This window comes from Dipteris shenzhenensis, chromosome 7 (assembly GCF_047967505.1).
Source record: "Dipteris shenzhenensis isolate YYH24624 ecotype China chromosome 7, Dip_SZ_1.0, whole genome shotgun sequence".
Taxonomy (NCBI): Eukaryota; Viridiplantae; Streptophyta; class Polypodiopsida; order Gleicheniales; family Dipteridaceae; genus Dipteris; species Dipteris shenzhenensis.
This window is the reverse complement of record NC_141602.1, coordinates 14,198,221-14,220,965: the sequence shown is the minus strand read 5'-3', so window position 1 is coordinate 14,220,965 and position 22,745 is coordinate 14,198,221. Positions and strand designations below refer to the sequence as shown.

The window sequence follows — 22,745 nt, the reverse complement described above, 5'->3', positions numbered from 1 at the left end:
ATTGACTACTTGCATTACTTTAAAGATTGAACAAGGACATGGATCAAATCTAAAGAATTCCCAAGTTGTGTAAACAATCTCAATTTTAATGTTTTTGCAGACTTTGAAATAGACATGAATGGAAAACGATTTGCTTGGCAGGTGGGTGGTTTTGTATCTTTTGTATTCTGTAAACAAGTTTGTGAAGCTAACATTTTATCCAATTTTCTGAAGAACAGCATGAGTGTTGCATTTCAGGGGATTGCAAAGCTGCCTTTTATTGATGAGACACGCCTACTTTTTGAAATCAGCAAAGTAGAAATTACCCTGACGGTAAGTATTTTCACTTCCTATGAGTTTTGCTTAGTATACTATACAAAAATTACCCTGACACTAAGTATTTTCACTTCCTATGACTTTTGCTTAGTCTACCATACAAAAATTAACAGCACTGAGATTTTGATGTGAACTCTCTGGTTTTGATCAGGATTCAGAAAGACGTCGCAACTGCACAGGCTCGGATATGCTGTTCATCTCATGCTCTCATGCATTGGCCCCTTGGGTCTTTTCTTTCTACGATCAATATGGCCATCTCACAGGGCAACAACGTAACCTGGCAAATGAAGAAATGAACTCAACAGCAAGGTATTTTAATTTGCGTACTCATTTGCTACATATATGCACTGTGTGCAATGTGCATGGAACTAAAATGTTTATTGGCATGTTTATGAGAAGAAGAAGAAGAAGTGGCGTTAGAATAATGTCCTAGGAAGACCAAATATGATTTATGCCAGAGTGTTGGAGGTGGTGGCCTTCACCCCTCATTTGAGCGTGGAGCAGGGTTTATTTACAAGAGCTCGCGGCTGTGTGACCCATGGAATTGTGGGAGTCCAATCCCATAGGAAATGTAGAAAGGATTGGATCCCTTGCATATATTGAAGGATGTAGCTCCCTCTCTCTAATCCCGTCGGCCTTTTTGGGGGGAGAGAGGATTTGACACGGCTATGGGGTGGAGGAGTGGGATCACTCTGTACCCGGTGTCCTCCTACCACGAGGCACGCTCTATGAGATCTAACACAGAGATCATCACCTTGTTCCAATGCTGAATATCTGCTCTATTCACTAATTAAGTAGAAGTTTTTCTTGCATGACTCAAGACAATCTAGTGCTGAAAGAAAATCACATTTTGTCTTCAATGAAGTTCCTCTAGATCTAGATTCTTCTGACTTCAAGAACTTCTCTATGCTCCAAAAAGTGAACAGATTCAGAGTTTATGAGAACAAGTGTCCTCAATTTCCCTCTTAGTCCGGTCTATTCCTGAAGTGCTATGACTTTGACATAAATTAGAAGAAGGGAAATGATATTATTATGCATTGTCCCAACTGTGAACTTCTCAATATATGGCAATAATTTATGAAAATTAATAAGATGGGGTTGTTGCATTTAGGGGTACATGGCAATGGATTTGCAGGTTTCAGCCTTTCAACTCGTTCTTAACATTCCAATCCAAGCTTAAAATGAGTGATTATGACTATTGTTGGTCCTCACAACTCATCACTTGTGGCTGGCCGCTGAGCATTCAATGATTGTCCAAACCAATCACACGGTCAAACAGATTTGTACTAGAAAAAGCTAGCTTGCCATTCTCACTTCTCATTTCTCGCAGCTGCTATCCCTGCCCCATGTGGCTTCTTCCCCACTTTGCCACACACTTTGTCCTTCTCAACCCCTATCCCTTGCCATCTTGTTTTGCCCTCTCCCAGTTGCTTCCTGTAGTCACCCCTCACTTTGCTTCCCTCAGGCTGTTGGTTTCCCTTTGCTCTCTCTTGTCCCCTTGGCTACTCTTTCCCTTCATCTAGCAGCCCATTGTCCCCTTCTCTTAGTAGGAAGATGCCTCCCTTACCCCTATGCTTCCCTCCGCATTTTACTTCCTTCTAGGAGCAATTTCATGCACAATGGCCTACCTAGAGGGGCTCCATGGCAGCACCCTCAAATCTCTAGTTGTGAAGATCCCACTTATCCCCCACGATTGTGTGGTATTGGAGTGGTTGTAGGCTATGTTGGCCCATATGTAAGTAGGTTTGGGGTCTCTAAAACTGAAGTGCTGAAATAGGTTCGAGTGTTGCTAGTGTTAAGATCTCTGAAACTGAAAGTGCTGAATTGTTTTGACTGCTCTAATACGTTCTTTTTGTTTGTCCATGGAATAATGAAGTCTAGGAATGAGTGAAGATAGATCATTTGCTTGCACAATATTTAGAAATCACACTTTTCTCTATTGGATGTCAGCAACCTTCCTTGCCAACTCTGGGAAGTGAAGGAACAGTGTGCGAGGATGCACGATGCTTGATGCTCTTGCACTCTTTAGGTGGTGAAGGAGTAAAGCTAGAATGAGAGTGAAACTCTCACTTATATAGCTCACAAGGAGGCTGGAACTGAGGACCTAGGTAGGGCCGACCAGTTGCAAAGCAGGTTGAATAGTGACTAACTAGGCCGACCATGGGCTCACATGCTGCCAACTTGCTACGTGGCTGCACATCGTCAAGGTGACACATGGCTACTACCATGTCACCTTTCGACCCACACGTGGCTATTTGGCCACGTAAGCAAGTTGCAAGGCTACCACGTTAGCAACTATGCTGTCCATGTGGCCTGCATATCACGTTAACACATCAGGTGATGTCCATGTGACTGTGTGCCATAGCATCACCCATCTGGATAGCTTGGAGCTGTCTTGAATCCGCATGCATCCCTTCCCATTTGGGGTGATGGGTGGCTGCCCTATCATGCATGTGCATCTGAGCTTCACCTATACTAATATGGTCATGGTTTCTCCTCATATGGGGGCCTTACAAGGAGCAACTAAGCTACAATGAAGATTAGAGAAGGTGGAGCATTGACATCCAATACCCCATCAATGTCAACACTTTGGACTATTGCTTGGTCTTATGCCAAGAAGCTTCAATGTTTATGAGTTTCCCGCCTATTGCTTTGGTCCTATGCCAAGAAGCTTCAACATGTACCCATGAGTTTCCTAATTAAGTGATTTTGTGAAGAGATCTGAAGCATTCTCCTTGGTTGGACAATATAGACAAACCATTGATCTCCTTGGTGATGATCTTTCCTTGAATAAGATTGTACTAACCTCAATGTGCTTTGTTTGAGCATGGCATATTGAGTTCTTTGTAGTAGCTATGCAACTCTGATTGTTAGAGTGTAGGATAGGCAAATCATCCAATTCGAAACACCTCACATCAAGGATCTACCGAAGCTAGAGTACTTCGAATGTCGCAATGCAAGCAGCCCAATACTATGCCTCTGTTGAAGAGAGAGAAAACAAAGAAAGAAAGTTTTATTAGCATCTGCTAAAGGCCAAAAATTCCTATGATACCAAGTGACTGAGTCAATGTGAAAGTACACCCCTTGTGGGAGGATTTACAGGTGTCTATCACACCCCAAAAAGAAATATAAAATAAAATACTAATGATCCTAGGAATTATAGGAAAGATTCTATGTGTCAGGAAGTGGCCCAACACTGTAGGAGGTTGTTGACAAAAAACGAGCTGTCCAGCATGGTTTTTTGCAACAACATTGCAGTTCTTCACAACAAAAGTTGTGTCTGAGAGGTGAGGGCAGGGAACAAGGGGCAGCGTGCTCTGATACCAAACGTGAGATGTGGAGATGGCGGAGAGCATAGAAATGTAGAGCTCTATTAAAGAGAAGTTGTAAGAATGAATTACAAAGGGACTGACAACATGACAAATCCCTAGGTAAACCCTAGGCTCAGTTAAAACTCACTCGACCATTAGCTATGGTTAGGACGAAAAACATTAGAAGGAAAAAATGCCCCTAACCCTCCTAACTACTTAATACATTGGACACTTCCTTAAATATTACAATATTGCCAACAATAATGCTGCTGTTGGCCGCTTTTTCCTTTGCCATGACAAGGCATTTGAGCCAAGACTGAAGGAGTAGACCTTCTATCATCCACGCTACCAGCCCAATTTGCGTCACCAAAACCAAACTGGTCTATGTATGGAGATTTGTCGTATGTGAGTCCATAATCCCATGTCCATGGAGATACCTGAGAACTCTTCCCATTTTTGAAGGTTTTTTTCTATGATTTCGAGATGCTGCAGTTTAATTTCACCCTTTTTTTTGTTGCTGCTCCTGTTTTGGACCTGGCCAACCTTGATCTGAAACTTCTACACAGCTGGTCGACCAAGATTTGGTGGAGTTTTTGCTGATTTCAAGTTGCTGTCAGCTGTTTTTTACGGGTTGCCTACTGGACAAATTTCCTGGGAGCATTTCAAGGCTGGTACAGTTTTAGTTACTAGGAAACATGCACACCAATGGAACGTCGACCCCTTGGGGAATGGGAACACCAAAGTCCTTGGGAAAGGGAACGGGAACGAGAACGGGAAGTGAATGCCAAGTCACCATACCCATAAACAAATGTACTATTCTATACACTAGAAACCTTAAACATGGAATTCAAGACTTGAAAAACGTTACAATTGCTTTTGGGCAAAATTTGGAGTTAGGACATAAACAAAATCCTGATGATAGATGATGTCATGTTCATGGTGTACCTAGGGTTGGATAGCAGGTGAACGTGGGTTACAGGATAGCATAGGGTTGGATGGCTATTTTTAGCCGAGATTGCTATATATAGAGATTGATTCATATATAGTGCTCGCTTTATATGGAGGGAGCTATTATGCTATCTATAGCAGGTTTCCTTCTATTATGCTATCTATAGCAGGTTTCCTTCTATATAGAGGGAGGGCCAGTGCTATTGTGTAGATTAGTTGAGTGCTCCTCAACTGATGGATGGTGCTTGGACCAAGGCCAGGACTTTGGCCATCTACATGGCGGATCATAGGTGTTGTATCGAAGGTCCTCTGGATGGGCTTAGGTGGTATGGGATGCCTAGGTTAGATACGGGCCGAGCTGTAGCCCACGTGCTGGGGAGGGTTGGGAGGATCGAGGCGCCTGCGCTATGATTCTGGTTGGATTGAGGACGAGATTCCAGGTTAGTGACACGGTCAGATCCTGCGGGGTCGTGTCAGATGAATCATGATTCATGAATGATCATTGATAATAGATTACAGCTTGCCAACTGGCATGCCAAAGCAAAGCGTAGGCCATCTTCTCTTGGTTCTAGTGATGCCCTATGGGCCATGGTATGTGCCTTGTAGGCATAGTTATAGGCACTTATAGTTTGAGTGCCTTTTATGCCACATAGGACATTTAGTCCTATGTGACACCTAGGACACTTAGTCCTAGGGTCTACCTTCAAGTACTATGTACTTCTCTTTTCATCTAATCTAGTTGACGTGACGGCTGATATCCATCGTCTCTTGAATCTTGTACTTGCTCTCTCGTTTATCGATCCTTCAGTGGTATCAGAGCCCAGGTTTTACATTTGTCTTCCAGCTCTCCTCAGCCCCCCGAGTCCTCCATTGCTCATTGGGAGTCTGCTGCTCTGCTGGTCGTCACATTTCCAGCCTGTTCGAGGCTCTTCAGCTGCTGTCCAAGGCTTCCAGATTTTTTTGTCACCATAAATTGCCTCATTGCTGTTTCCAGGCTGAGGCGATTGCTTCTAGGTCCTGCTGCAGCATTTTCGAGGTCTCCTACAGCACCTGTGGCCATCTGTCGCCATTTTTTGTGCTGCAGATCACTTCAACCAGACTCAGATCCAGGCGCTCAGCTCCCGTGACCTCTCCAGAGTCATCTGCAGGAGGCGTCCTGCTGTCGCAACCTGTCCAGAGCCCTCCACAGCAGACACTTGCAGCCACGCACTCATTTCGAGGTGTCTGAGGGCTGTTCCAGCTTTGCTCCAGCCGCCTTTTGCACTTCAACTTGCTGCAGCAGCACCGTGGTCTGTCATATTCTACCTACAGAGGTCTTTTGGGTCTCAGCCTTAAGTTCAGGGGACCAGAAGCTGATTTACAAGCAACATTTGCTGTCTCTTACTATTTTTTGACAGTTTTTACTATCAAACCCTACTTTCCAACAGGAAAATTTAGGGCTTTTGACATTTGGACCTTCAACCTGTCAATATAACACTTTGGACAAGGTTGACAACTGAAATCCTTCCAAAAATTGAAGTTTTCAGTAGAATTCAGGTTCAGGATTGTCACATTGTGCCACGTCATCACTCAGGCCAACAAAATTTGGGGCTTTTGTGTTGGGAGCTCAATTTCAGCTGGTATCTCTGTTCCTATACCTTGCTGCACATATTTTCAGTCTTTTTGCTGTCTCTATTTTATCATCTGAGGAAGAAAAGGCACCGTGTTGCCTTGAGGCCCAGTGCATATCTATTGTTGGCTCACAGGTATTTGGGACAGTAAGACATATTTTTGCAGTTTAAAGCCTTGAGGCTATCCTTTGGTCACTTTGTCAGTGCATTTCTATCAGTACTATTTACAATGGCTGGGAACAATCACGACTTATTTGGTATTCTTCGTGAAGATGATAAATTGGATGGGACCAACTATCCGATGTGGTCTTATCTCATGAAACATATTCTTGTTGCAAGGCACTTTTGGAATATTGTTTCCGGTGTTGATCTGAGGCTAGCCAATGCTACAGTGGCTGCTCCTACTGTTGGTCCCTCTACAGAGGGTACTACTCCTGATGCCTCATCTTCTAGCATCCCTGCTGCTGCTCCCCCAACTCAAGAACAATCAAGATGGGATGCAAGAGATGCAAATGCACATTCCTGTATTGCTTTATCATGCAAGAGAATCATTATTCCACACATCCGATCTCGCAGGACAGCAAAGGATGCTTGGGACAAATTGGCTTCTCTTTATCAGATTTGCAATGAGCCACGTGTTGCATATTTAAGAAGGCAATTGCAGGAAGTCAGTATGAATGAAGGTGACTCTATGGATGCATACCTGACAAAGGTCAAGGACCTCATGGAACAACTTGCCAATATTGATGAGGTGGTGCCAAATTCTCAGCTTGTCAGTACCACATTGAATGGACTGCCAGATACATATCAAGAATTTGCTACAACCTTTCGATTAGTGGCCATGGGTAATCCAGACCACTACTCTTTTGATCAGCTAGTCACTTTGCTTTTGCAGGAAGAGCAAAGTTGTGCTAATAGACAAGCCATTATTCCTGATCATGCATTTGCTTCATAGCAGACAGGAAGAGGCAAGGCTTCCAAGCCTATGGGCAAGCCTATGTATGGGCCTAACAGTGGCAATTTCTCCAATGCATCTAAAAATACAACGGGTAAGTCAAAGAAGAAACAATGCAACTATTGTCGCAAGCCAGGGCATGAAATTTCAGAATGCAGGAAGCGCGTTGCTTCGGAGAAAAAGAAAGCAGGATTGATAGTTAATGCCTCACATGCAATTGAATCCCACGAGCCAGCAGATGCCTCACATGCACATGCTCTCCAGGATGATTGGGCATGGGCTGTCCATTGCTCTTTTGATCCCTCCCAAGTTCATGCATTCTCTACTGCTAATGATGCTCAGTCTTGGTATTTTGATAGTGGTGCTTCCAAGCACGTCACATCTTGCAGATAGTTGTTTCATTCCTTAGCTGATGCACCTTGTGTGGGGAACTGTCACATGCGCTAACAATGCCTCCTATGCTGTAAAAGGAATTGGAGATGTGCAGCTCACATCCATTTCAAACCATCCTGTCACTCTGACTAATGTTCTTTTCGTGCCTGGAATAGAATTCAATTTCAGCAATTGCCACTTCAGGTTTTAGAGTGATTTTTGATGGGTACAGATGTCTAGTATATGATCTTCATGATGACAATGCCATAGTTCTCACTGGCACTTTAAAAAGGGGGCTTTATCACCTTGATGATCACTCAGCTGCACTCTCTATTGAAGCATTTGCTATTTCAGATTCACAGCTTGCTGAAACTCATCTTTGGCATGAGAGAATGGGTCATCTCAATTATAGAGCTCTTGCCAAGTTAAGGACATGGCAAATAATGTACCTCAAACTCACACAGTTTCCAAACATGTGTGTGAGGGTTGTCTTTTGGGTAAGATGCATCGGTTTCCTTTTCAAAAAAGTTGTCCAAAACTCTCACAAAGGAAATTGCAGCTAGTGCACAGTGATGTCTGTGGCCCAATGAGAACAAAAGCCATTAGGGGGTACAAATATTTCATGACTCTCATTGATGACTACACAAGATATTGTTGGGTATATGCTTTAAAAAGCAAATCTGAAGTGTTCTCATGCTTTCAGAAGTGGCTGAATATGGTTGAGAATGAATCAGGATGCAAGCTTGTCACCCTCAACACAGATAGGGAGGGAGAGTATATGTCAACGGAGTTTAATGCATTTTTGTCTTCACGGGGCATTGTTCACTCATGTGCTACTCCTTACACTCCTCAGCATAATCCTGTTCCTGAAAGGAAGAACAGGTCCACTATGGAGATGGCCATTTGCATGCTTAAGGCCAAGTCCTTGCCCAATAAATTTTGGCTTGATGCAGTGATGTGTGCCAACTATGTGCTGAATAGATCACCTACAAGGGCATTGAAGACTGTTACACCTTATGAAGCATGGAAAGGCAGGAAGCCTTCACTTTCACACATGAGAGTTTTTGGGTCTCTTGCATATGTTCATGTACCATCTCAGCTGAGACATAAGCTTGATGACAAGGCAATCAAATGCATATTTATTGGTCACAACCAGGAGAGCAGAGGATATAGGTTATACCAACCCAATACTGGGAAGATTATTGTGAGTAGAGATGTAATCTTTGCTGAACATTTGGCTTCTCCTCTTGTGGACTGCAAAGCTAAGCCAGAAGTTGACATGTTTGATGCCTTTGACTCTTGGTTACCTCTGCCTTCCTCAGAGGGGGACTTTGACCAGCAACATGAGCCTCCTACAGGCCCTCCAACAAGCAATGATCAGCCAGTACCCCATGCTGATTTGCAGGTTTCTCTTCCAGCACAAAATGATCCCACTATTCATGATGCAGTGATTGAAGAAAGAGCTGTCAATAGACAGCAAAGGCAAGTTCCCAGATGGCTTCTTGATACATTGAGGGACAGCAAACAAGATCCACGTTTTGCTGCCCGGACAAGATCAGGGAATAGACAGATGCATGGTCACTTTCTTGAGTTTACACTCCTTGCTATAGCTTGCAATGAAGAACCTTTGTGCCATAAAGATGCTTTTGACAGCAAAGAGTGGATGGATGCAATGAGAGCTGAGTTACAATCCATTGCCGAAAATGACACATGAGAATTAGTAGATCTCCCTCCCAGCAAGCATGCCATTGGTACCCGGTGGGTCTACAAATTAAAAAGGAAATCTGATGGCAGTATAGATCGACACAAAGCCCATCTTGTTGCAAAAGGGTATGCCCAACAACAATTGAGGAGACCTTTGGTCCCACATTCAGGATTACTACTATTAGATGTGTCATTGCCATCGCAGCCCATCACCATTGGCAAGTGCACCAACTTGACATCAAGACTGCTTTTCTTCATGGGGATCTGCTAGAAGAAGTTTATGTGACACAACCTGCTGGCTTTGAGGATGTTAATTCTGAAAACAAGGTATGCCGGCTTAGAAAAGCCCTTTATGGTTTGAAGCAGGCACCCAGGGCATGGTATGCCAAAATTCATGCACACTTACTATCCCTTGGTTTTAGAATAGCCCCACAAAGCCCACTCTTTATGTCTGTAGGAGCCGTACGAGTGGATCTGATTTTTTAGTGCTGATTTTATATGTGGATGATATGCTCATCACGGGCCCAAATACTCAGCATATTGCAGCTTTCAAGGCTGATTTGGAGCAGGCTTTTGAAATGTCAGACATGGGACAACTACACTATTATTTGGGCATTCAGTTTGCTCATGTTGAGGGTATCATGATGTCACAGTCCAAGTATATTTGACAGCTCCTTGATCGTTTTCAGTTCGAGGATTGCAAGCCAATCTCTACTCCAGTGGACCCTGGCTTCAAATTTTCAGCTCATGATAGGAGCCCACCATGTGATATCACTCTTTACCATAGCAGGCTGTTGGATGTCTCATTTACTTATGTCGCACCAGACCTGACTTGAAGTATGCAGTATCTCAGCTCAGCAGGTTCATGCACATGCCCAGTTCACCGCATTGGCAGGCAGTGAAGAGAGTCTTCAGATATCTCAGAGGTACTCAAGATTTAGCCCTCTTCTATGGTGATCAGGGTTCACTTACCATGCATGCTTACACGGATAGTGACTGGGCAAGTTGTTCCGACACCAGAGTGTCACATACCGGCAATTGTTTTTTGCTTGGCAGTTCATGTATCTCTTGGCTCAGCAAGAAGCAACCAACAGTTGCCACATCTAGCTGTGAGGCTCCTTCACTACTACAGTAGAGTGTGTCTAGCTTCGACAGTTACTTACAGACCTTGGTATTTGCCAAACATCCTGCACTATGGTCTACACTAACAGCCAGAGTGCCTTGGAAGTTGGCCATTGCGCGTAATCCAGTGTTTCATGCGCGTACCAAGCACATTGAAGTTCACTATCATTATGTTCGAGAGCGGTTGTCAGCAGGAGACATAGAGTTGTCCTACCTTCCCACAGAGGACAACATAGTAGATATGTTTACAAAGCACTGTTACGATGAAACGCGTTTCAGAGCCCAGCCAGGCCTGAAACGTCGTTTCAGAGAAGTGCCGTTTCCTGAAACGCGTTCCAGGGTCTGAAACGTTGCAGGACCCTGAAACGGCTGGCTGAAACGTTTCAGCCAGTCTGAAACGCGTTTCAGAGCCCTGAAACGTGACGTTTCAGACAAGACAGGCTGCTAGGTCTCCAACATCTTCCGAAATCTGACACCAGCCCCGTTTTTTGTCTTTCTGCTTCCGATTTTGGCCTCCTTCCACTCCTTCAGCCTCATAGTACATACTCTCTCCATCCTCAAGGTTTTCCAGCCCTCCTTCAGCCCCATTCACTCCTTTCCTCTCCTTTCTCTCCTGCAGCCTGCTTCAGCCCTCCATCATCATCTACTCCCCTCCAGCCCTCCTTCAGCCCTCCTTCAGCCCCCTCTTTCAGCTCTCTCTTTCAGCCTTCTGTTCCCTCCTCTTTCAGGCCCCACTTTCAAGTTTCAGCCCTCTCTTTCAAGTTTCAGCCCTTGGCTCTCTTTGCAGTTTCAGCCCCCCTTTCAAGCAACAAGCTTCCATCATCCATGGCTTCAAGACACCCTAGCCCTGAGTCTCATTCCGAGGTAGAATTCACCCAATCAGATTTTTGGTGGAGTCAAGTCGATCTCCTGGGTGCCTACGACTCCAAGAAAAGAGGCACTCGCAAGTTCATGTGCAGGCGTTGTGGATTGAAAAGAGGTGGGATTCATGATAGGGTGAAGGCCCATCTTCTTGGCATCAAGGGAGAGGGGATTACAATATGCAATGAAATATCCGAGGAAGAGAAAGCAAGGTTGGCACGAGAGGTTGAGGCATTTCCTTCCGCGAAGAAAGGTAGGACTATTGCATCCACTGGTGGAGGAGCTACTTCAGGTGCTCATATGGCTACTACAAAAAGGAGTCCTCTTCCCTCTGCTGCTGCTACTACAATTTCATCTTCTGGGAGTGCACATGTTCTTGGAGCTACAGGTTCTACTCCTATTGCATCTCCTTCACCTCTCCCACCTACACGAAGGCAAAGCACCCTTTATACTGCATGGCATCCACAAAGGAAGGCACAGGTAGATGCTGCCGTGGCCCGTTTCTTTTACTCGAATGGGATTAGTTTCAATGTGGCACGGTCTGCTTATTTCAAGGAGATGGTGACTGAAATTACAGCCTTTGGGCCCACATACACCCCTCCCACTTTTGATGCATTGAGGGGAAAGCTTCTAGAGGATGAGGTGAAGGCAGTTAATGAGGCCATTCAGCCTGTTAAGATCATAGTGTTAGAGAAAGATCCCCACAAGTTGAAAGAGCTGGAGGACTTGGCTGTGACTAGGTCGAATCAGTACTACTCTCCCATTCATGCGGCTGCATTTGTGTTAAACCCAGAGTTTCAACACAAGGCAACTGCACAACAAAGTGATGCAGAGGTGGTCCGTGGTTGGAACCTCACTCTTCAGAAGATGGTACAAATGCCAGAGGCTCGCCGGACAGTGAAGGACAAGCTCGCCAATTACTGCAATAAGGAGGGCATATTTGGATGGCCAGATGCCCAGCATGACAGGTAATCCTAACTCATTTAAATTCTTAAATTTTACTATTTAATGATTCATAATTTTCAGATTTCATGAGCTTTGCCATATATCTGAATTTTATGATCTTTCAAATTTCAGATTTCGAGTTGGGTCTGTTACATGGTGGGAGGATTATGGAGCTGATTCCCCACAGCTGCAATCGCTTGCCATTCGGATTCTCAGCCAGGGTTGTAGCTCCTCCTCTTGTGAGCGCATGTGGTGCAGCTTTGCCCACATCCATACAAAGAAGAGGAACCGTCTCAAAGCACACAAGGCGAACGATCTTGTCTTTGTTAATGCAAACTTGCGTTTGCTTAACAGGATGAGACAGGAGTACACTCATGACAAGTTCATTGGTTTTCATAAGCCTGATGACACCCTCACTGATGATGATGAGGAGGGGGAGGACGACGACGACGACGATGACGATGAGGAGATGGCAGTGGAGGAGGAGGAGGAGGAGGAGGAGAAGGACTCTTGAGCAGCTGAGCTATCTAGATTCTAGAATCTACATTATGGATTTTGATCATATCATCAGTGATGTAGCGGTTGGCCTTAAGGCTTAGAGCCTAGGCTTTTGGGAATCTGAATTTTGTACTTTTGACTCTTGAGTCTTGAGTCTTGAGTCTTGACTCTTGACAATGAGACATAATAATATATGAATCATATATTATATTGCCTTTGGCATTTTGTAACTTGTCAATCTTCAGCTTTTCTCATTGATTTCAGATTTGTCATTTGTATTTGTAATATGTATTGCTCACTGCTAAGTTAACTTCTAAGCTCCAAGTTCTAAGTTATAATTTGTAACTTGTTCTAACTTCTAAGTTCTAACTTCTAACTTCTAAGTGACATTGTGCCATGTGGTAAGTATTATGCACTATATTTTAAGTTACAGGTAGGCTGTAGGCTGTAGCATTCTAAATGTGTGTGTTCTCATCTCCAAACTCCCTTTTCTAAACCTCACTTGCTGACGTGGCGGTTCCCCATTTCAGCCCTCCCAGAAATCCCGAAACGTTTCCGTTTCCGTTTCCGTTTCTGTCCCCGTTTCCCCGTTTCCGTTTCCCCTAACTATGTTACAAAGGCACTTCCTCGTCCAAAGTTCAAAGTCTTCCAACAGGCTTTACACTTGATTCCCTTTGTTACATGATCTGACATACCTTGTACATTATAGGTGGCTATATCCTTTTGGATGAACGTGTGCCACCATGACCAGAAAATACCAGGTATTATGAGACGTTTCCAAAATACTTTAGCCCATACCATGGAGGGGGGTTTCTAGGCCATCTTCTCCTGGTTCTAGTGATGCCCTATGGGCCATGGTATGTGCCTTGTAGGCATAGTTATAGGCACTTATAGTTTTAGTGCCTTTTATGCCACATAGGACATTTAGTCCTATGTGACACCTAGGACACTTAGTCCTAGGGTCTACCTTCAACTACTATGTACTTCTCTTTTCATCTAATCTAGTTGATGTGACGGCTGATATCCATCGTCTCTTGAATCTTGTACTTGCTCTCTCGTTTATCGATCCTTCACAAAGTCCATTAGAGACAAGGCTCAAGCATTTGAGATTAACTTTGAGTCTTGGAATCTAGCTACAAGAATAGGAGAGTGAGACCTCCTAGAAAACTAGCTGCTACATGCATGATCCACTCAGCACTTTCCACATCAATGATCAATCTAAATCTGCAACATTGTGGTTGCTCCCTTCTTGCTCCTCTTCATTGTCTCCATCATCTCCATCATGTGGTTGATCTCCATCTTCTTGTTCGTGTCCAACATGAACCATGGATGCACCCACCATAGCTATGCACAATGTGCTGGCCTGCCTAGCCATCCTTCTCCCACCCAATGGATTTCTTGTGGCTGAACTCAGCATTCATCTTCTGAAGCAAACGCAAGTTTGCATGGACAAACACATTACACATCATCATTTACCTTTTGTATCCCAGGTCTGTTCCTCTTCTTTGCTGCACTGTGCTTGTCACAAAGCCATATTTTATCCCCTGAAATAAAGATTGGTCAAAGGTTATTGAGTTTGGTTAAAGAGTAATGACTTCGGTCAAAGTGAGTTGACTTCTGTCAACAGAAAGATTTAATTTTTTTTATTGTGTTTACTTAGTTGGGTGGTGGGGACACCCATAGAGGACTAGGATTTGTCTAGAGAATTAGAATGCATGCATTGGCTAACCGTCAACGAGTGAAAATGTGCTTGTTGGTGTTTTATTTATAGCAGGTGCATGGAGTGGGCTAAAACCCCTATATTTTAAGGGGAAATGGCATGCAAATTGGATGCCAAAGGGAGGCACACGTTCAAGATTTCTATTTTGCAGTCGATTTGTGGCTGAGAATAGCTTGCAGGCAAATCACAATCCAAAAGAGCAGCTAGACACAAGCAAGGTCCCAAGCACAAGAAATGAAGAAGTCGACCTTCAGCCGTTTGAGTTTATCGTCGACTTCTTCTTCCTCTTCTGACTCTTCATGAGGGCTGAGGCAAGCGTTGAGGCAGAAGTAGAAAGTAATCCAAGGCTAAGAAATTCAACGAGGGAAGAAAATCTGTCCGCTTTGTCACGTATAATGGGGCATACAGATAGATTGAACAGCTACGCAATTTAGATGTCAGTTTGACGTGGCCTTTGGTACAGAGAACTATTAGGAGTCAGAAAAAGCTCCGGATGGTGAGTTTGCACCTTACAGGTACAGCCCGTGCATGGTGGAGTGCCAAACTATTAGATGGAACTGCTGCCAAGACGTGGGAGAAATTCAAAAACTATTTTTATGAGCAATTTCTCACAAAGCAGTTTGTAGAGGAGCTTCACATTGCATGGGATGGCCTTCACATGAAGGAGGGAGAAAGGGTGGAGTCCTTTCATCAAAGGTTTTGGGATGCATTTTTGTAGGTCTCGTGTTTCCAGATATTTCAGCAAAAAGCTAGCTACCAGGCTGGATTGCTACCAAATATTCAAGTTGTTGTGAATTCGATGAAGGATTCATTGCTTTGGGACCTCATGCATACAACAAAAGTTGCATTTATGTTGAATATGAAGGACTCACCTTTGTATTAGTAGGAGAAGAACAATGTCCCAGAAAAGAGCAACTATGTGGTAGAACGGAAGGATTTCCAGTCATCCCAATTCGAAAAGAAAGGGTTTCAGCATTAAAAGCCGAGGGGAAACCGGAACTAGACCTAGAACCAGAGGCCCTATAAAGGAAGAGCTCACTTTACACTTGAACAGATTGAGACCTTTCAATAGGAAGGGAGATGTTTCCGATGCGGAAAAGAAGGGCATGCGGCTGCCCAGTGCCCTAAAAGGCTTCGGGTCCGAGGAACAAAAGACACAAGAACCGTTGAGACCTATGGGGGGAGGTATCCAAGATGTTTTGGGAAGAGTAGTTGATCCGGATGCCAGATAACTTTTACTCTCGTGGGGCAAAATGAGAGATCGTAATGCCTGGATTCTTTTTGACCTAGGGACTATCGATAATTTAATATCTCAATCCCTTGAATTCCCATGCACATTGCTATGTCCCCTGTTAGCTCCCCTTGTCGACAACTACGAAACTAAGGCCTGTGACCTGTCCCACTTAGATGATGTAGACTCCGCAGTGGAGGAGGAAATTGTCACTTGTGGTGGCCCTATTGGGGTGTTGCCAATGAAGAAACTATCTGCTCAATCTCGGATGTTCGACGAGTTAGCCCCATCTGCTACCTCCTTAGTTGGGGAGTGAGAGGGCGTATGTGCCTCCACCTCAGTGCTTGTGATTGTCATGTCGGCTGAGCGAGCGTCTCCAAAAATACCTTTTCTCTCCGCCCTCCGTCCTAGTCCTGCAGCAGAGAAGGGTCCGTGACGATAGGCATTGGTCTTTGTCTTGGAGCATGGCTTTGTCTTGTTGCTCTTCTTTTTGCATTTATCTTTCTCTTTTTCTTATTCTAGACTAGGATCCAAGCCATCCTTAGAGGAACTATGAATGCGCGCTTGCGCTATTAGTGGTGGAGGAGAGTTGGCCTCTTGTTGTTGCCCTGACTCACCCCCTTTCCCTTCGCCGTGTGAGACGACCAGTGAGAACCTCAGGCATGCCTTCTCTTGATTGCCAAGCCTCCTACAACGATGACACTATCCTAGTAGCCCTGCAATCTCAACTCGCTGAAGTATCATGAAGTATCAATCCTCCGGCGAGGGTCTTCAAAGTGACACTAAAGGGTTGGGTAGAGGGGTCCATGATGACTAGTCAAACAAAGTACTTGCTTCTTCTAGATAAATGGATATGCCTGATGTACTAAAAGTGCATGATGTCTTTTGTCCAGCAAAGTTTGCATGTTCTCATTCCCTTGAGATGTCCCTCCACTTGCCTCATCATCTCCATTTTACATATTTGGTGTGTCTTGGAGATTATCTTGTTTAAAATTGTTTTACAAGCTCTCTAATGACCACATGTGGGGTTTTGACTTGTGAGATTTGAGGCATCTACCAGCTGCTCCTCCTGCTAAGGCCGTGGTAGCTGCTCCTGCTCCAATAATTTTGCGCCTTCCAACATTGGTGTCTGTCAGGCCACTATACCATGATGCGCCCTGACTAGTAGGCTCACCCTAACCCATCTTCCGGCAAGACCCATACCTCATTATAGACCTCCCCCGAAATGAAAATGACCGAACCACGTCCGCAGAATGCCGGTACGGAGCAGCTACTTCAGAGCCAAAGTGATGCGAAGAGCTAAAATGACCCACATATTGACAAATACTATGTATTATCGGGAGAATGGTCACTATTATGACATGAAACGCACACCGATGCTAAGAGATAGGTAATCCCGTAAATACCATCGGGAACGGTAGAAACTGCTTCTTAATACCCCCAAGGAGACATCCATTTGACCTCTACATGTGCAAGTCCTTGTGTCTATTGCTTTGAATGGAAGTCAGATTGCATTTGTTTTGTTGGCTAGATTGGCATAGCGATTCTCCTCTAAAGGTAGCTATATGCTTTCACTAGTAGCCTGAGTAGGAAGTGTGCACCTTGGTGATCATGGTACCTTTTGCTCAGCTAAGGCAAAGCTTATTGGGTTCTAGACTAGGGTCCAATGCACATAGATAGTCATTTCAAAGGCCTCCATCTGATAGTGACATGGATGATGGCCCACAGGCAGGATATATTAACCCTCTACATGTCTTGAATGCATGTTGTCTTAGCTGGTAGAGCTTTATTCTATTATTAATTTGTATGCATAAAATTCTACTCTGTGTCATATCTCAGCTCTGTTTTGTTTGCTCAATGGTGCAGTGGCGGCATGAATGGGTTTTTCTTTCTTTGTAATGGTGATCCCTGTCCGTCAATCTTCACTTCTCCAGTCGATGGCATGCCGAATATAACCAATAATCAAGCCTTGTAAGGATCCTTAACTATACTAAGGGTGGATGTGTAAAGCTTCATGTTTTCTTACCTGACATGATTCTTCACCTACTGCAGGTCCGTAATTTTCAAGTCTCCACCCCTGCATAGGCATTTTGCAAGACCACCTCAAGGGGTAAACATGCCCAAAAAGGTATGTCTCAACAAGCCTGAAACTTATAATGCCCACATTGTGGCTTCTACATTGAGCCTGCATGCGTGTGTGTACATGTGCACACACCATGCGCACACACGTGTGCGTGTGCTTGTGCTTGTGCATGTGCATGTGCGTGTGCGTGTGCGTGTGCGTGTGTGTGTGTGTGTGTGTGTGTGTGCTCTTTTCTCGAGCACTGCCCTGATGTAAATGAATGTTACATAATATAATTTTCTTGGTTTCACCAAAAAAAAATGTGTGTGTGTGTGTGTGTGTGTGAGAGAGAGAGAGAGAGAGAGAGTTTATGAGCTAGTGTGAGCGAGGGTGTGTGTGTGCGAGTGAGAGTGAGAGTGAAGACTAAGTGCGAGTAAGAGAGTGAGAGTGTGAGCGTTAAAGAAAAGAAAGAAAGTTTATAGAAGAGATGATCTCACGGACAGTGGCTCTGGCTCTACTGAGGGTTGGAATCATCGAGAAGGAAGGGAATCAATAATAGAGCGCTGCTGGTGCTCAGCCTGATGAGCCTGTCTGGACCTCTCTCTCTTCCTCTGTGATCTCTGCAAGGTTGCTCGTCGTCTGTCAAGCGCCACCATCACGTCAGTAGTCTATCTCCCGAAGTCAAAAGTAAAGAGGAGATGTCTTGGGTCACTCATGTGTGAGTCAACTCCAGGGCAAGTCTGCCATGTCATGCTCTCTGAGTGAGGAGAGAGAAGCGTGAGATTGACAGGGACCGAGTGACAGTGAGAGAGTGCATGAGCGTGAGAGTGAGAGGAGAGTGTGAGCGATATTAAGAGAGTGAAAGTGAAGTGTGAACGTGACAAGGAGAGAATGAGAATGTGAGTGAGGGTGTGTGCATGCGTGTGCACATGCATGTGTCAGAGAGAGAGACTTTACTTCTCCGAGGAAGTACTTTTTTTGAATAATCAGATTCTGACTTGCTAGTCTTCTTGCCAGATAATCTCTGAGGAGGATGTAAAGTTGCAGCCCTTGTGGCATGAAGATGATGGCAGCCGTTTCCAAGGTCACGGAAGGTTTGTGGTCTTTTATTTGGAAGTGCTGCAATGAGCATTTTGGCTGTATATGCTCTGTTAATGATGGATTTTTCTCAGGGGACGTGAAGGCAATCGTAATTTCAGCTTGGGAGATGGAGCTCATCGTTTGGTTGCTAACAGCCTCCGTCTGCAAAGCGATGGAAAGGGGGCTCAGTTTCAAAATCATAGAGTGTCACATCCTAATGGGTCTGAAAGTACCAATAGAAACTCTCCTTATGGCAAACCAAGACAGAATGGCTACCAATACGCAAGTAAACCATTATTTGACTCAGCTTCTGGACCTTTAGACAGAAGTGGCCATGTTTTTAATAATGACCAAAGCTATCAATCACAGAAACCAAATGACAGGCATCAAAGATATGGCTCAGCAATACTGGAAGCAAGGCATGGCATTCAAAATGAGAGTCGTCAACTGCCCATCTATGAAGAGGTGGACGGAAAAATCATGGGACTGAACAATTACAATCAAAATACCAGTCATAATTACCAAGCTCAAACATATGCCAGGCAGCCTTACAATTATCCTTACCTTTCACATGAGAGTCAACTTGAAAAACAGTATCAAGCTACCAACTTCCATAAATCTCTCCCTGGAAGAACTGCTATTGAACATCCCTCTACAGACCTTAGGCTTGCTCATTTCCCTCCAGTATATTCCCAGTCATATGGAAACTATCCTGGCCAGAATCATAGCTACATTGACAATAGGCACTTGCACGATTCTCCTGCAAGTTCTCATAGGGACATCACTGGTTACTCAGACCATCAACAGTTTCCTGCTCCTAATGTTTACAATCACAGTATGGTTCATTCAGATAATGTATATGCATCTCAAATTCCTTCCAGAGTCGCTGGGCAGATGAACAGGCCAATTCGGTCAAACACATGGACAGATAATGAAGGGTACGTCCAAGGACAAACCCAACACTATAGAACACCGGCTAATAAGCATGGTAGAAGCTGAAAATAATACACATGTGATGTGGGATTGAATGTGAATATTATTGCAGATTGCCACTGTAGGATGATGTCTATCTATAATTTACAGATATAGCAGCCTCTCACAGAGTTTATGATTTGCTATTGCTATGTCTTAAAGAATACTTTATGGTACCTCTACCATTGTCATGTTCTGGGGAAGAAAATTTCTTTTTTTAAATAAAAATTTCAGAAGCTTATACTTGATTCACTTAGTTTGTTGCAGTAATTTGAATAGAGTCTGGAGATTTGACGTAGTTCTATTTGGTTGATGTTTCGGATAAATGCATCAGCATGCAATGAAGTTTAAGTTTAATCATGCTTCTTCTGGTGGTAATTATGTTACAGTGCTGCCTTGGAGTATTTCCTAATGTAGACTTAGTTGCAACTCAATGTATTAACCGTCTCTTGATATTGAAGGAAAAAACATTGATCTAGAGGAAGAATAGGGTTTCTCTGTTATCTATTATAGACCCTATATTATAATCATTGAGGTGCATCAAAGTGTATACTATTGCTTTTTGAAACTGTGTGCCTCACACTCGCTTGATCGGAAGGCTACTAGAGGGAGAGATATCAAAAAAGACTACACTCGCTTGATCGGAAGGCTACTAGAGGGAGAGAGATCAAGAAAGGCTATTTCGGTAGTATTGAAGGATGGATACATGAGATAGTCAACATCATACAGGTCAATCATGGTTGCCCTCTATCACCAACGTTATTTAGACTCTTAACTGATGAGCTGCCTGGGTTTGTCATTCTCGAAGGAGAAATGTCACCTTCGGCTCAAAGAGTGATAGCAATTGTATTTTTGCATCGCCTTAGACAACACCTTCGGGCCCTCCATACTTATATGACCGGAGGGATTTCCATGTTAAGCCCACTCATGCACAGAGAAGTCCTCATATATTGCAATGAGATTATTGAGATAGATAATGGACGCACTAGGAGATCACTTTTGTAGGTCCTAGCATCTTGATGAAGAGAGTTGCCTAGGATATGCGGATACACCTCCCTCGTGAAACTAGTGTGATTTTAGCTATGTATGGAGTTTATTTTAGGCACTGCACCCCAGTACCAGCTGAGATTGCCATATGGTGGAGCAACTACATGTCACATTGATTGCCCACATCATTTGCAAAAAACAAACCCTTGTTTACACATCAATTGTCCAAGTAGATGAATGTGCAAGCACAATCTTGCAGGTCTCATCTTTCTTAAGACAGTCACAAAGTGATCATAAGTTCACATCCATAGATTAACGTATTAATCTCCAATGTTCCTTGGATGCACCAATCGTGTGTCTTAAGCAAGAGAGGAACCGGATCATTATTTAATATTTGTTGTTGTAGCCATGTGTCTCTTCCACTTGGGTCACAATTTCCATGCATTTATAAGTTCCACACGGATCATTTTCTCTATCATAGAGGATGATTTCATCTAGAGACCTTAATATCTTCATAGATACTTGTCACATGCATTTAGGGGTCCCTTGGTCGAGACATGCAAAGAGATTCTTTTCAAGTTGAGTAGAATGCATGGTGTGCTGAATTATTAGACGTGGAGATCGGGAAGCACTCGTGAAGCTTGTGAAGCTTTGTATGCCCCTCGTAAGAAAATGCGTTGTCATTCCTCTTAAATGTGGGACTTTAGATTGTCTCATTCACATCTCCGATTAACAAGAACATGGGCTATCTTCAAAAGTTGGTACAATGGTTTGATACAGAGGGTGACATTGATAGGTGGCGCCATGAGTTCTTTGTTGTCTTCAAGTTGGTCTATGAATTGTATTTAAAGAATGAAACGGGATCATCAGATGGATCGGACATCATCTCATCTTAGTGCGCGCATCATTCCTTGGTCACTTGCTTGCCGATCGTCTTAGTCGGGCTCTTCCATGCATTCCCATGACACGGCACTACCATAGTCGTTCCCTTCTGTCTCTCCCTCTTAATCAAGCACATAGGCTTGGGGCAACATCTGGATCAAGTATGTTGGGCAACAAGGCCTTGTGACGTGATGATGTTGGATGCTCAAAGAGGGAATCCATATATTGCAGCGTCACCTTGGAACATAATTGCCACTATGTGCTTGTTGCCTAGTTGTCTATGATAGCTACTTGCTACCCATCAAATCCTTGTTTATTTCTTCCATGTTGTCCATAGCGCCTTTGTAGCTTAACCTCTCTTACAAAAATGTTAAAGCTTATAAACTATGAGATGCCTACTTTATTGCATGGACTGCATATATGTTCTCTCTTTTTAAGTTATTTTTGCACACAATTGTGAGCATTTCTACATGAGTTCACACACCACATGGTTATCATCATCAAATCTAATGCATTATTCATCCACAACTTCATGACACACCATGACTTCATTTATTCCATGGGTTGTAAACCATGAGTCCACATCATCCTACTATGGTGGTGGCACTTTCACGAGGGTAGCCATGGTTGACAATTTATACATTGTACAACCAATCTACATCTATGTGACAAGATGTTAGAGGAGCTAGGTCATGGATGGACTTCACTACATATGGAGTTTTCTTGGAACTCGTATGGGTGTTCAAGCCTACAAGGCTTGCTATCTTTCTTACTGAATCACCCTTGACCTGTCAACATGCTCTTGCTCCACTTTGTCCCCATCCATTTTAAAGGCATCAAGCTATTGATGCAGCAGCTTGATGCACTTCTCTGCTTCTCTTCTATGCTTTTCCATCTCGACCAAATTTTCAGTGGCTTGAACTTGCTCTCACGCCCACAAGGTCCTCGCTTTTGCCTCCTCCACCTTGACTTATGCACCCTCCCTGAGCATTCTCTCACATTGCACTGTCTTTGCACCATCGGTGGCTTTCATATGTAGAAAATTCATCTTCCTATCATATTTCTCAAAAACTGATTTGACGGAAGTCCCCATCAGGTGCATAGTAACTCCGATTGACTGAGATGACAATTTAGATTTGCCATCCTTGCAATTCTTCAAGTTAGTCATCA

At 43.8% G+C, this 22,745-nt stretch overlaps 1 protein-coding gene across 1 annotated transcript in view; it reads left to right on the top strand.

Moving 5' to 3' along the window:
- LOC147899982 (5'-3' exoribonuclease 3-like) overlaps positions 1-19,958 on the top strand; it is a 126,976-nt gene extending 107,018 nt beyond the window's left edge. Inside the window, exons 16-22 of the mRNA XM_087377255.1 lie at positions 101-141; positions 238-312; positions 467-624; positions 17,459-17,563; positions 17,645-17,720; positions 18,672-18,748; positions 18,827-19,958. Coding sequence (XP_087233381.1) covers positions 101-141; positions 238-312; positions 467-624; positions 17,459-17,563; positions 17,645-17,720; positions 18,672-18,748; positions 18,827-19,733 — 1,439 coding nt within the window. The 3' untranslated portion in view covers positions 19,734-19,958. The remainder of the gene's footprint in view (positions 1-100; positions 142-237; positions 313-466; positions 625-17,458; positions 17,564-17,644; positions 17,721-18,671; positions 18,749-18,826) is intronic.
- The last annotated feature ends 2,787 nt before the right edge of the window (positions 19,959-22,745 follow it).